At 32.6% G+C, this 15,023-nt stretch overlaps 1 protein-coding gene across 1 annotated transcript in view; it reads left to right on the top strand.

Moving 5' to 3' along the window:
* COL11A1 (collagen type XI alpha 1 chain) overlaps nt 1-15,023 on the top strand; it is a 199,027-nt gene that overhangs the window by 84,462 nt on the left and 99,542 nt on the right. Inside the window, exons 21-30 of the mRNA XM_045546650.1 lie at nt 193-246; nt 673-717; nt 967-1,020; nt 1,493-1,537; nt 6,051-6,104; nt 7,282-7,326; nt 8,498-8,551; nt 8,633-8,677; nt 13,405-13,458; nt 14,684-14,791. Of these exons, the coding sequence (XP_045402606.1) occupies nt 193-246; nt 673-717; nt 967-1,020; nt 1,493-1,537; nt 6,051-6,104; nt 7,282-7,326; nt 8,498-8,551; nt 8,633-8,677; nt 13,405-13,458; nt 14,684-14,791 (558 nt within the window). The remainder of the gene's footprint in view (nt 1-192; nt 247-672; nt 718-966; nt 1,021-1,492; nt 1,538-6,050; nt 6,105-7,281; nt 7,327-8,497; nt 8,552-8,632; nt 8,678-13,404; nt 13,459-14,683; nt 14,792-15,023) is intronic.

The raw sequence follows: 15,023 nt of genomic DNA, 5'->3' as shown, positions 1-15,023 counted from the left end.
ACTGGCTTTTGGATCAGTATAAACACTACATATTTATGTTTCGTAAAGATGGCATTTTAAATATCACTTTCAGAGTGTTAAGAGAAGATATGCAAATATTTTTACTCCAAACTTTACCTTATAATTTCTTCAGAGGAAAAGGCATGTTTTGAGGCCATTTCTTATGAAGACATCCTCTCTTGTTCATCCTAGGGTCCACGAGGTTTGCTGGGACCAAGGGGAACTCCGGGACCACCAGGGCAGCCTGTATGTATTGCTAGAGATTCAGGATTTTCTAGGGAAAACCTGTTGCCAAACTCTTTAAAGCTCATAGGTCGTTTATGTTCTCAGTAGATAGCTAAGAGTTTACTACCTTGTTATATTCTAAGATCTAATGATGTTGCATAACTGATCATTCTCTTCCCCATTTGTGTTTTTTCCCTCTTGGTTATCTATCTTATTGGTTTCATGTTGAATCTCCAGCATGCAATGGGAGATGTTGCTAGATTGTCTCCAATGTGGACATGGATAGCAGAGGCTAGGTCTTGTCATTTGCATGTTTCCATTAAATCCTAAAATAATTTTTAGTCATCTTAGGCTAGTGGGTGTCATGCTGTTGGATTAGTCTTTTTGATTTTCTGTTTTAGCGTCTAAATTTATAAACAACCATACATACTATTTTCTTCATTGAAGGGCATGGCTGGTGTAGATGGCCCCACAGGACCAAAAGGGAACATGGTATGTGGCAAATGTCTATAACATAATTCATCTTTGAATCTGAGTACTAACAGACCATTTTGATCCTAAATCTAAAGATTTCATACATTTTGGTAAATATATTAATTACTGCTAGCATTAATATTTTGCGATATTTTCCAAATTCCTTTGAGGGAAAACTGATTTGGGGACTATTTCCCAATTGAGAAGAAAAAAAACACATTTTGTGAAATAGCCCTATTAAAGACTCTTTATATTTTCCTATGGCAGGGTCCCCAAGGGGAGCCTGGACCTCCAGGACAGCAAGGAAACCCAGGACCTCAAGTAAGTCTAACCCATCAGAGCTCCTTTGAAATCATAGGGGCAGAATGGTTATCTATTCAAAAGAAAATTGACAGCCTCAAGAAATTTTCTGTGTATGGATAACAATGTTTAAAATGTGACCATAGGAAGATATATTTTTTCTTTTTCTTTTTTTTTTTTTAATTTGAGCAAACTTACAGAGCCTCCTTTTTTTCCAAGAGAAAAATGACTCATTTAGTGTTTAGGGAATGCTAGGACAAGTAGCCACACCTGCAGGAGAGTTCCGAATAGCATCACTTTACAGTCCCTTTGCAAAAAGATTAGCTTGTGTAAAGCTCCTCATAGTGCTCCAAAACTCTTCCGGGAGTGTGGGGGATATATAGAGATTTTTATAATTAATGTCACATGCAATAGAGAGCTAATAATTTACTATTTTAAAAGTGTATTCTTGTGATGTGATTCCTGACATATAAAATAAATTCTTTTAAAATAGGGTCTTCCTGGTCCACAAGGTCCCATTGGTCCCCCTGGTGAAAAAGTAAGTTACTCTGTTGTTCTGGTAATGCCTGATAAACGAGTCTGGGGTTAACAACCTTAGGCAGGTGTAAGGCCTGCCTTTTGTTTCTGTTAAGATATCTAGATGGCTCAGCACATAAGAAATTAATCTGGAGTTCAACCATGTGAGTACAGTGTGGGGAGAATTCATTCATACATCTTTAAACTATGAGTGATAAAATTTCAGAGTTACTCTTTGGACAGCTTCCAAATGTGACATTCTCAGCTATATTAATTTCAAAAACCTCCTGGTAGGAGTGGATGTTTTGTCTTTACTTTGCTTCTCTTTTCTTTCTCATTCTTTGAAAAATGTAATTAGGTTTGCTTGCGACAAAGGGTTCATAGCAAGATCTGATTAAGGGAAAATTGTGAGGTTGTCATTGTCACCATTTTTTCATGTATGAATGGCAAATAATGTTCTTGTTAATAACTCAATGTCTGGATCAAAACAGGAATAAATCTTTAATTAAAGAGATGTCTTTTTCCCTGATCTCCTCTGCCAAATTCCCTGAGTAATATATTGTTTCCTGTAGTTACAGCACAGTTGGTAGCTGGCTCTTTCTAACACTTTTTTTTTTTGACTCATTTTTGTTGATTTCTATGAACATATCAATTTTTTAGAAACCATTAACAGCTTTGCTGTGGTATAATTTATATACTGTAAAATTTCACTTGTTTCAGAAGCACGCATCAATGACTTATAGTAAATTTACAAAGTTGTGCCACAATCTAACTTTTAGTCTATTTATACCACTCCAGAAGAATATTTGTGTCCATTTGCAGTCCCCGTTTCCACCCTCAGATGTAGACAACTGATCTACTTTTTGTCTCTATGGATTTTTCTTTTCTGAATGTTTCATATGAATGAAATATCTGAATGAATTTAATACACTGTTTTAATCATATGAATGAATAAAGTTAAGTGACCTTTATATCTGGCTTGCTTTATTTGGCATGTTTTTGAGGTTTATCCATGTTGTAGTATACATATATCAGTACTTTGCTGCTTTTTATTGCCTAATAGTATTCTATTGACTGGATACACCAGGTCCTGTTTACTTATTCAGCAGTTGATAGCACATGGGTAGTTTATACTTTTTAGCTATTCTCCATAAAATAGTACTGCTGTGAATATTTGCATTCCAGTCTTTGTGTAGATATGCTTTATTTTCTTTTTGGTACATACTTAGAAGTGGAATTCCTGGGTCATATAGTAAACTTATGTTTAAAATTTAAGAAGTTTCCAAAATTGGTTTTCAAAGTTTTTGCACATTTTTTCCTTGCCATCAGCAATGCGTGAGGGTACTAGTTTCTCCACATCTTCACTAATAACTTGTTATGGTCTGTTTTCTTCATTATGTCAGTTCTTCTTGGTGTGAAATGGTAACTCCTTGTGGTTATAATTTGCATTTCCCTATGATCATTAGTGATTTGAACATCTTTCCATGTGCTTATTGGCCATTTCTATAACCTCTTTGGTAAAATATTTATTCAAATCCTGTGATAATACTCTAATAATAAATTATTACTGAGTTGTAAGAGTTAATGTACCAGATTTAAATGATCATTAAAGTACCTTTTTCTGGGATGTTTTCTATATAGTTTCAGATGTTTGATTCTAAAGCTAATTTTAAATCTTTGCTTTAGATCAAAGATGTTAATCTGGACCAATCTAGTATTTTAGATTAGCTCATCGTAAGCATGCTATATTTATCATAAATTATACTTGAAACATGCATCTATTAAATTATTCACCATGATTTTGTCATGTATGCACTGGATTATTAAGAAGAATTTGCTCTTAGGGAAAATTGTTATATTTCAATTCCCTTTGCTGAGCCAGAGATAAAACATAGGATCTGGTTCACAGTGCTTAATGGTGGTAAGAAGAGAGCTGCCCTAAGTATATACTGCTTCTGTCTCAGATTTGAATATATTAAGCTTGTAGGTTCAAAGACAATCTCTTTCCATCAAAAGGATAAAGCAACTTAAGAACATGAGGGAAACATCTTTTAATTATAATGCATCTATAGTATATATTTTGTATTTTATTGCATCTATATTAAAATGTAAAAGTTATTACTTTTATATTTTTATGATAATCTATGATCTATTTATTCTGGCTAAAGAATCTTGTCTCCCAAGATTTGGGGAACAGTAATTTTTAAAAATTATATCATGATATAAAACTAAATATAATTTAAATAATGTCATATATTTTTAATATTCAAAAACTTTTATGGATTTTGTCCTAAGTTATTATAGCCTGTGCTTTTATTATATTTGTTATAAAATATTTCATAAAGTTTAAGTTAATGAAAATCGATAAGACACCTGTTTGTTTTTTTCTGAATCTAGTGCATATGTGACAAAATCATTGTTCATTTTATTTTAAAAATAAATATACTGAATATTTTCTGTTATTTATGAGTTCAAAATTTATATCATTCATACATTAATTGCTTTACAGAAAACAAATGATGTTGCATAACTCTATGAGTCCAGTATGAAATAGCAGGACACAAAATAAATACTAAAGGAAGGGAATTTGAAGACCTGGGTGTAGACTTGGGTTCATTCAGACTGCAACACTCTCACACATTAACATTGCTTAATTTACCTAAACTCTTAGATGATAATATTTCAAGAAACTCTTTGAGAATGTAGATAATACATAAATTGTTTATCATAGGGCATAGATGCACTCAATAATTTCTACTATTTTGTTAAAATCTAAAAACTATGACATTCATTCAATTTTATTCCTCTCTCTAAAAGAAAGCAGACAAACCATTCTGTTGTCGTGAATTTCTATTCTAAAAGAGATAATTGATTTTCATTTGACTTAAAAATCATGTTATATTACAAAAGTTTTAACATTTCTTGTCTACCCTCAAATATATAACAACACACAAAAATTTGTGTAGTATTGCCCACAAGGTTATTGCCATAAAAATATCACATCTGCTGATAATAATGATTAATGTAACAGTGCATTGCATTTTGTTTTGAAGAGATAAATCTGTTGTCTTTAGAACAAAAAGTAATGTAAGTGACAGGCAAAATGATGCCATCAAAAACTTAAAGTTGTATAATAATTATTACATAGTATTAAGTTACTTGACTGAATATGACTTTGCTGACTGGTGAAGAAGATTGAAATTTTTAAGTTCTTTAAATGAAATATAATTAATTTCAGTTATAAATCTGAATTGTTCAATTTAAAGTTTACCTTTAAGAGTTTTTGCTTGTTTGTTTGTTTTATACTGATTTAATTGGGGCTTGTAAAATTCTGTAATATTAGCCAAGGTGAATACAATGCTTATCCTAAATACTCTCTGAGAATGGAAAAACTTTAAACCATGCCGAAAATTTATGCTTGCTGAAATATCCTTGCCCTTTCTATTGTTTCAAAACCCTGGCTAATAACTTGACCAGTAAACAATAATGCTTTTGGTATTGAGAAAGCGATAAAGTTAACATTCTCAGCAGACTGCCTACTTTTCTCCCAAGGAAGGGCCTACTTCTTGAAATGGCATTTCTTGCCATGGTCCAAAATTAGCATTGGGAAAGTTAAATGAGATTTGAAATCCTCTGTTAAACGGGGATTGGAGTGATCTGCTGAATTAGTACTTTGTTATTATTTGTTAGATGCATATTAGGAAATGTTCTTTTAACATCCAGATAGATTTATTTATTTATTTATTTTTTTGAGACAGAGTCTTGCTTTGTTGCCCTGGCTACAGTGAGTGCCGTGGCATCAGCCTAGCTCACAGCAACCTCAAACTCCTGGGCTTAAGCGATCCTCCTGCCTCAGCCTCCCGAGTAGCTGGGACTACAGGCATGCACCACCATGCCTGGCTAATTTTTTCTATATATATTTTAGTTGTCCATATAATTTCTTTCTATTTTTAGTAGAGGCGGGATCTCGCTCTTGCTCAGGCTGGTCTTGAACTCCTGAGCTCAAACGATCCGCCCGCCTCGGCCTCCCAGAGTGCTAGGATTACAGGTGTGAGCCACCACGCCCGGCCTAGATTTATTTTTCTTCATGTCCTATGAATAACTATCACACTGTAACATATTTCTTAAATCAGTGTTACTATGTAATTTTTTAAATTTGCACTTATTGATATATATATATGAAATATCCAATGGTCACCTCTTCAATGCTATAAATCAATGGATTTCTGACGTATATTGTTTCCTGTTTATTCTTTAAGCTCAGGTCTATTGTGATATTCAAAAATTAATTTAAAAAAAGGATGCATTTAAGACTACTAAGCAGACTAAAAAGACATATTTTTGGCATGTTAAATTTGGTTTTCAATTATCTTTATATACCATTTCTTCCACATAATATGTTGAAACTTAAGTTTTTGTCACTTATAAATAGTAGTTAGTGACTCAAGAATTTTATTAGCAGTATATGTACAAACCAGAATTTTTCATTATTTTCATTTTTTTAAATAAAATATTCTCTTTCTCTATTTGATAAGGGACCACAAGGAAAACCAGGGCTTGGTGGACTTCCTGGTGCCGATGGGCCTCCTGTAAGTAACAGCTACCTAGTTATTGAAATTTCTAAATGTTATCTTCAAAAATAGATTTTTACCTATGTTTTAGAAATGAATGTATGAAGTTAGTAGTAAAAACAAATTGAGCCAATAATTAAACAATGATCTCTCTAAAATACCATTACATCACTTCCATGTTGCAAATTCTTTAATGAGCCCACAGTTGCCTTTGCATAAACTCAATCTGGCACTCTAGGCCAGAACCTTTCCAGAATTTCATATTTTCCTACTGTCTCATGAACGAATAGCTGCAGGAAAATAGGTCCAATCACATTTTCTCAGCATGCTCTAAATTTTCTGTCACTACGCCTTTCCATGTGTCTGTTTTTTTCCATAGAAATCCCAACTCCAACCTCTTCTCCTTTCCCAAGTACCTGTTTTCTTTCTAGGAGTCCAGGTGAAGTTCCTTACCGTTCATAAATTTCCTCAGACATCTTCCATGAAAATTCCTCAGCCTTTCCTCCTTTTCTGGAAATATAGCAACATTTATTATTTCTCCTCACATAGTAATAAATAATATAATTATGTAATGTCTATAGTTGTTATTTTAAAAAAATTGTGATTTATGGATTTCTTTTCTCTTCAAACTATGTAGATTTTTGAGAGCTAGGAGACAAAATTTTTCACTCTGCTTCTACTTGTTATTGAGTATAATTGTAATAACTGTAAATTTTTATTAACTGAATCTCAATAAGTTGATTATTAACACTATTAGTATTTATGATCTTGCTATATTTTCAGATGTCCCATATACATGCCTTAGTTTCCTTTTGAAGGTGCATGTAAAACAGTTTGCTCAATATGCAAAACATAAGAGAAATTTAATTACCTTTATGTAAGACTGTAATTGAGACAGATTGAATTGTTAATGAATGGTATGTATTGTTTTATGTACTTTTTCCAAGCCTTCTCAAATGCATTATGAATCTGATGAAACATCCATCCATCAAATATAAGCTTATTATGTGTACTTTCAAATACCACAGTTTTCAATGTTATTTTAAGCCATATATACTGATGCAAAAGTGTTCAATATTTTTTGAAACTTAAAGAATAAGATCTAAATAGACTTAAAACAAAAGGAACCATTTCATAGTTTTATCAAATACCATTAATATTGCATCTGATGAGTATATATTTTTGCTAAATATAGGGTCATCCTGGAAAAGAAGGCCAGTCTGGAGAAAAAGGTGCTCTGGTAGGTTCCAAAGTATCCACTTCAGTGTCCTGTCAACTTATCTTTAAGAGACAGTTGAGTTAATCTGGTCATCTCTATAATACATATATTCTTCTTTGATCACTTAGGGATGTAATAGAAAATAAACACTAGAAAATATTTTATCTCTACCTATATATATATGTCTGCTTTCTAAAGAACTTAACATTTAAATAGGAATTGATATATTTTTGGTATAATAAACACATGTGCCTTAGATAGATAATTTTTAATTTTGTGTTAATAATTTTATAAATTAGCTTGTGGTTTTTACTTTTTTTGAAATATCCTCATGATCAGGAATAGGTCTACATTCTGTGTATATATTATATGTGGAGTAAATGATAACATCATGTAACAATGAAATTGGATAAGAATTATCAAATATCATTAAACTGCTTAGGTAATTTTATTATTACCCCAATTTTATTATTGATTATGACTTTCTGGTATCCTTTAGCTGAGAGGACATTACATTTAGGAACAATAGGTTTTATATTATCTAAGTGAAATATAATAAAAGCGTATTCACTTAGGATGACTTTGGATTATAGTAGCAGGGGTAGGATCATTTTTGTTTAGAGTTATTAGTTTGGGATTTGTTTAAAATAGCATTAAAAGTCTCAGCATTACTGCAGAAATTGTAAATTATATTTTATATAATGTTTCCTTTAGGAAGTCTAGAGAAATAAAGCCAACTCTGGAAAATATACATAATTTTGATCATATTCTTGATGATGTGAATTCTATAAAATTATACAAATTTTCTGTTAGAAACTATTGATGGTGGTGGTTAATCAATAACTGTTTACTGTAGACATTGAGCATAGCATATTTTTCAGGTTAAAACCTTAGTTATTAATTATATAATTGTTTACATTATTTTACATACTTATTTGTCTCAGTTCATTTAAATATCTATTTTTAGCATGAATATATGATTTAATAAGTTTGGAGTGGGTAGTGCTAGTCACATGGTTTGTTCACCATATCTGACTCTAGAAACAAAAGAAAAATTACCCAAGAAATCTTTACCAAGTATTAATAGTAGAAAAATACCATATTTTTGTTGATTATTTGCTAAAATTAAGGTACATGAATTAGTAGCTCTTTCAACGTATTAGATGTTTAAGTTGCAATGAATCTTTTTCAGGGTCCTCCTGGCCCACAGGGTCCTATTGGCTACCCTGGCCCCCGGGGAGTAAAGGTAATTGTTAAATTGTTTTCACATTATTTACTTTCAATGTGAAATGTTATAGTTATTTAATACTTTTACTTTATTCCCTAGGGAGCAGATGGTGTCAGAGGTCTTAAGGGATCTAAAGGTGAAAAGGTAAAATATGATTGTTTAGGTTTTTGTATCTCTATTATACCAAAATTTAAATTTATTCAACAGATATTTCATTTCTCAAATATATGGAGTGATCACTTTCATACTACACAATGCTAGTCTAATTTTGAACCCTGTATTCTGGAAACTTAAAAACTTTAAAAAACACAATGTCTTGTATTATGAGGTAAGGACTAAATTATAAAATAGAAGCTAAAATATATCATAAGCAGAATTAGTCCTGGATGCCTACTGCTCCCCTACCCCATTTGTTTTTACATGTATTTAACTTTAATACATCATAGGATTGACCTTATGAGTGGATTTGCTACAGGATTTGGACATTATCCAGTTAAATGCATAACAGAGGAATGTTTATTCCTTTTTTCTCTACTGAAATCCCCAAAATTTATAAATGGAAATGCAGCACAAAACATGACAATTAGAAGTACTACGCTAAACCAACTGGGAAAAGAAGACGTCTTCTTATGTGATGTTACACATAAGGCAAAAGTGTTAAGAGAGAGATAAAAATTAAAATCAGAGATATATGAAAGAATGTATTTAAGACTACGAATAAATAGGGCATTTCTGATTTAATTAGCTTTGTCCAAAAAACATGAAATTCAGATTTTCTTTTTAGGTAAATGTTTAATATGAGTTTAGAGCCCCAAATTCTTCAAATATTATGTTAAAATGCAAAGAGAATGGCATTACTAAGAATCAGTATTGGATTAATTCTTACTACAAAATGACATTACAAAATTTAAAACAACACATAGGTTTATAGTATAGATGTTAGTAGATTTGGTGAGATATATGTATATTTGAATAGTAATTTTATTGTTATTGTTCATATGATTAATATTTATACCATGGACAGTCATTTATTTTCATAGCTATAATGCTATGAAAAGCCCCTTGTTTAGATTTAGTAACAATAAGGGGTGGATAACAAGGAGTGATGGATTTATTATATCCGTTATAATTTGTTTATCTGAAAAAAACTACTGGGATACACTAAAGGTATACAACTATGTTGTCAGTTTTACTATATGAAAAATGTTATAGGTTTTGTGTTACCTCATCTACTTTATGGTAATCTCAAGTCACACTGGTTATTGTATTAGTAGCCAAACTTCATAATGGCAGTCAGCCCTCGGTATCTGTGGGTTTTGCACTCATGTATTAAACCAACCACAGATCAAAAATATTTGAAAACAATAAAAGAAAAAAAATACAATACAACAATAAAAATAATACAAATAACAATACAGTATAACACCTATTTACATAAAATTTAAATTGTATCAGATATTTATTATATGTAATCTAGAGACGATTTAAAGTATACAGAAGGATGTGACCAGATTACACACAAATACTATGCCATTTTGTATTCAGGGCTTGAGCATCCACAGCTTTTGGTAATTGCAGGTGGCCCTGGGATCAGTCCCCCCTCCAGGATAGCAAGGGAGGACTGCCAGTATCTTGCTGAGTTGACAACTGAGCACAATGGTGATTCAGGAAGGGTTTAACGTCTAAGTTGTAGATTGCCTGTACTAAAAAATACTGTCTTCGTTTAGAATTTTTTTAGTTAAGACATTTAAGTATCAATTAAATTTTTTTCTCTGGAATTAGTGCCCACCAAGGGGTTTTAGTGGGGCAGGGACAGTGTTTAAAAGAAAAGTGTTTAATTGTGGTGTGGATGCTGTGAATTTGCTGGGAGGAGGGATAGTTGCAAAGGGACAGAGGTAAATAAAATGACAGATGATGAGACATATGTGAGGAGAAACAGGAAAAAAATAAACATATATTGCTTGTATGTAGGAAAACATCTTGAGATTATATGTTTCAGTATGTATGGTCTCAGAAGAAACAAGTATATAGAGGAAAATAACTAAAATTTTAAGTTGAGAGTCAAAAGTTCTAGGTTCTCATTCATACTAACTAGATGTGTAAAATAAGAGATTACATTCTCTGAGCCTCCTTTTAAGTCTGTAAAATGAAGTGATACCCTTAGAACATCTCCAAGGTATTTTTCAGCTACACCATTTTTTTCTATTTAATATACCATTAAGTACTCAATGGCATCATATTACAGAATGCAGTTTGGATCTCCAAATTACAGATTTACAGAAATTCTATATAAATATTAATGGAAATTTTTTAATGGTAAGAATCTTCCCCATTTTCAGACTCTGTGAAAGATCAAGTCCTGATGAATTTTTAGTATACATTATTTATTTTGTTTTTCTTAGCATGAAAGATAAACGATTATTTATCTCATAAGAGATAAAGAAGGAATTCAAATTTTTAAAAAATATACAATGATGACAGTGTTAACTAAAGATGAAATAGCAAGCTAGTACCCTATGCTTAAAATTTTCCATGTTTTAGTCTCAGATTTGTCCCTTAAACCTGGAGCAACACAGCCCAATAAACCAAATGGCATAGGTGAATCCTTCTTTTACACATCTTCTAAAACTACATTTCTTTTTTTTTTTAATCCTTCAGATTACTTCATATCTGATCATTTTAGTACTGAGAATATCAATAACATGATATGTCACTTGTTAAGAAATGACATCTGTTGTAAGGATATACCTAATTGGAATCATTCAATTAATTTTTTAAATCGTGGATATGTTGAAAAGAAAGACAAGACAGAAATAGCATCCTGTCCACTGGGTTCTCAAATAAATAAATAAACTAATAAGTAGAGAAATCTCTGTCTGAAACAATCCTAAAAACTCTTAGTGATTTTTAGACACAGAGCGCTGTATTCTTTAAACTAAACCTGGCAACTGTGTAATTACGTTTCTCTCTGGGGATAAGATAATGAAGACAATAGTCAATAGAAAGTAAGTGGTCATTTTCAGCTGTTAAGCCTCTGCCATTGCCCAGTTGCATGCAGTGCAGACAGCATCTTGGCCCTTGCAAAGACACTTTATGACCAGAATATTGAGAACATCATGCTTTTTTCTTGAAGAAAAATTCTAGGCCTGTCAGAATTCTTTGAGTTAGATGAGATACCAGTTTGGATCCCTTTTTCCAGTTTTAGGGCTCATATATCCATAATTACCTTGTATTTTCTGAACTTTAGCATACCTTGCTAAACTCACACTTAGGCATTTAGTAAACATTTATTGAACATCATAGTTATCCAAAGTAAAAAATGTGTTAAGGCACTGGAGACTCAAAGATTAGGCGTGATTCTTCTACCATTTAGGAGAAGCAAAGCAACCTATGATCTACTGAATGCATTATGGAATATTGTTGCAATAATAAATGTTTGATGGAGCCACACAGGATGGAGAGGTTAATTTTAGGAGGATATGACTGATGTCAGGGAAAACTTCATAGCAGAATTATGAGCTGAGTCTTGAAAGAAGAGTCAAGTATCTCTAGATGGACAGGGAAGGGAAAGGATTTGCACATGTATCACCAAAGAAAATAAAAATAATCCTGTTTTTCTAGAACTCAATCCCAGAGTCTTGGGTGGAGGTGAAGGGGAATTCAAGACAATAGCCTAAAGAGGTGAAGAAGGGCTAGACATGGAGGGCGGGGAGGGGAATTATATAAATTGTTAGCAATTTGGAACCATTGAGGTATTTTAAAGTAAAAGTAGATATCAGTTTTGTGTTTTAGAGGGGTCATTTTTACAGTAGGATGTGCAGGTATATGTGCCTGTCCTTCCTAGCTCTGTTTTTATACTCAGCCTGCAATGTTCTTTCCTGAAAATCTTCAGGTCAGATCCATTTCTTATCACCAACTGAAGTAACAACTCCCCCGACAACCTTTCCCCATTCAGTTCTTTCCTCACCACAAGCAGCACCAGCACCATCATCATCATCTTTATCATCATCATCTTGTCTTCTCTGAACACCTATTCTACATCATCTGTACCAAAATGATTACAAATGTTCCACTTTGTTTTTGTTAGTAAACAAAAATCTCAAAATACTTCACTGCATTTTCAACAGAGTAATTACTCAATTAATGTTATTGAACACACGAATGATTATTCCTTAGGAACTTAATTTTTTCTTGAAATTAAGAGCGAGTGAGGTTGTTTAGGAAGCTTACTTATTTAAAAGTCCAGATTTCAGTAAGAACAGTAGGAAATATTTCCATAGCCAAAATTTCTTCTCTCTTTATAAAGGGATGCCCAGTGTTCAGCATCATAGCTCTGTGCCTATAGTACCACAATGTAAAGTATGTTATTAATTGCATTTTTTAATAATTAATTTCATCTGAAAAGAGATTGTAAGACAGAAAATAAATTGCACTAGAAGGCATTTATTGAAAGCACATGATAAAAAATACATGATATAAAATTCATAGATATAAATTATTAAATTAAGGGGACCATCATTTTATTTGGTAGTCCAAAGCTTTTGTAAACCAAAGTTAAAATGATAATTATTTAAATATTTGTGTTTTTTTGTTCAAATAGCATAGAATACATGTTATTATAAAAGATTATAAAAGAGAAGATTTAATGGACACATTTGTAAAGAATTTCCTAGAGTAATTTATAGCCAATAATTGTGGATAGTAGAGATGAGAGTATGTGGCAGGAGGTGGAATATGGAGAAGTTACACAACTAGGATTTACATGACTCAAAATCTATTTCCCGTAATTATCAGCACTCATATTTTATTTAGCCATGTTTTAGATTATTCCAAATAACAGATTAAACTATTTTATTCCTTATATTTTTTAGGGTGAAGATGGTTTTCCTGGATTCAAAGGTGACATGGGTCTTAAAGGTGATAGAGTAAGTAAAAAAAAATGCACTAGTACATAAAATTATATACACGTGCATGTGTGTATTGTTTTCTTTTTCTTATCTTTCAATATACCAAGCACAGGATAAATAAAAAAGCTAGTTCTATCTGAGACTTTGCTCATTTAGGATTTTTTTTAATTTCAGCATATTACAGGGGTACAAATGTTTAGGTTACATATATTGCCTTTGCCCTGCCCACGTTTAGGTTTTTATATAGAGTGAGCATTTAAATTTTTGTGGAGATAGTGTAGTATTAATTGTTTTTTAGATGTTTTATTTCCGTAAGTTCCATAACTGACACATGTGTATGCACATGCACATGCACATGCATTATTGTTTCTACACACAATTTTAGAAAATTATGATCACATTATTTCTTTTAAATAATTATTTCTAAATTTTGTTCATACATAGTGAGCTATGCTGCCTAGAAACTATATGTCTGAAAGTTTCATGAATTTTCATTATACGGTGGTCTTGAATTTTTGAGTGTGAAATAGTATATTTTTTCTGGGAATGAGTTCTGGAAAACAAAATATGAGCTACATAAGGCAAATTAAATACTTTTTTGGGAAGATTTGTTTTATAACTAATATCATATTTAATCATATTTAATAAATCATGCCACACAGATGTATTAAAAGCAACTAATGTCATATATGGTAGCATCAGGCTTCTGTAGGTTTTCTAATATCAGACTAGGTTCAGTTCTTTTTTTTGAGACAGAGTCTCACTTTGTTGCCCAGGCTAGAGTGAGTGCCGTGGCATCAGCCTAGCTCAGCAACCTCAAACTCCTGGGCTTAAGTGATCCTACTGCCTCAGCCTCCCAAGTAGCTGGGACTACAGGCATGTGCCACCATGCTCGGCTAATTTTTTCTATATATATTTTTAGTTGCCCAGATAATTTCTATTTTTTAGTAGAGACGGGGTCTCGCTCTTGCTCAGGCTGGTCTCGAACTCCTGACCTCGAAAGATCCACCTGCCTCGGCCTCCCAGAGTGCTAGGATTACAGGCGTGAGCCACCGCACCCGGCCCATTTCTTTATTGAATAACAGAGAGAGTGATGAAGTCAAACACTTTGAAACTTCTTTGTCATAAACAAAACATGGGAAAACAGACCAAGAGTTGAGGAATTTGACTTTCTGATATGATGTAATCTATGCCCTTCAATCTTTTAAGTTCTAAGTCACAAGAATGCTATTCTGTTATGTAGGGAGAAGTTGGTCAACTAGGCCCAAGAGGGGAAGATGGCCCTGAAGGCCCCAAGGGTCGAGCAGGCCCAACTGGAGACCCTGGCCCTGCTGGTCAAGCAGGAGAAAAGGTTAGTAAATGACTTCAAGTTTACGGGTCCTCTGGCAGATGATGCACCATTATCATTTTAAAATGGTTTAAATCACTGATGTCAGAACTCTAGGGGATTCTATTAAATTTCTATTAAATACTGCGAAGATGGGTACGTCTATCTTTTTGGACTTATCCCTTCTAGTCTCTTCTGCTATCCTAGGCCACGCAAGATCACCCACTCTTACAGCTCTTCCACACTGGAGAATTTG

Source organism: Lemur catta, chromosome 3, assembly GCF_020740605.2.
Source record: "Lemur catta isolate mLemCat1 chromosome 3, mLemCat1.pri, whole genome shotgun sequence".
NCBI lineage: Eukaryota > Metazoa > Chordata > Mammalia > Primates > Lemuridae > Lemur > Lemur catta.
The sequence above is the reverse complement of the archived record's forward strand: the minus strand, read 5'-3'. Positions and strand labels throughout refer to the sequence as shown.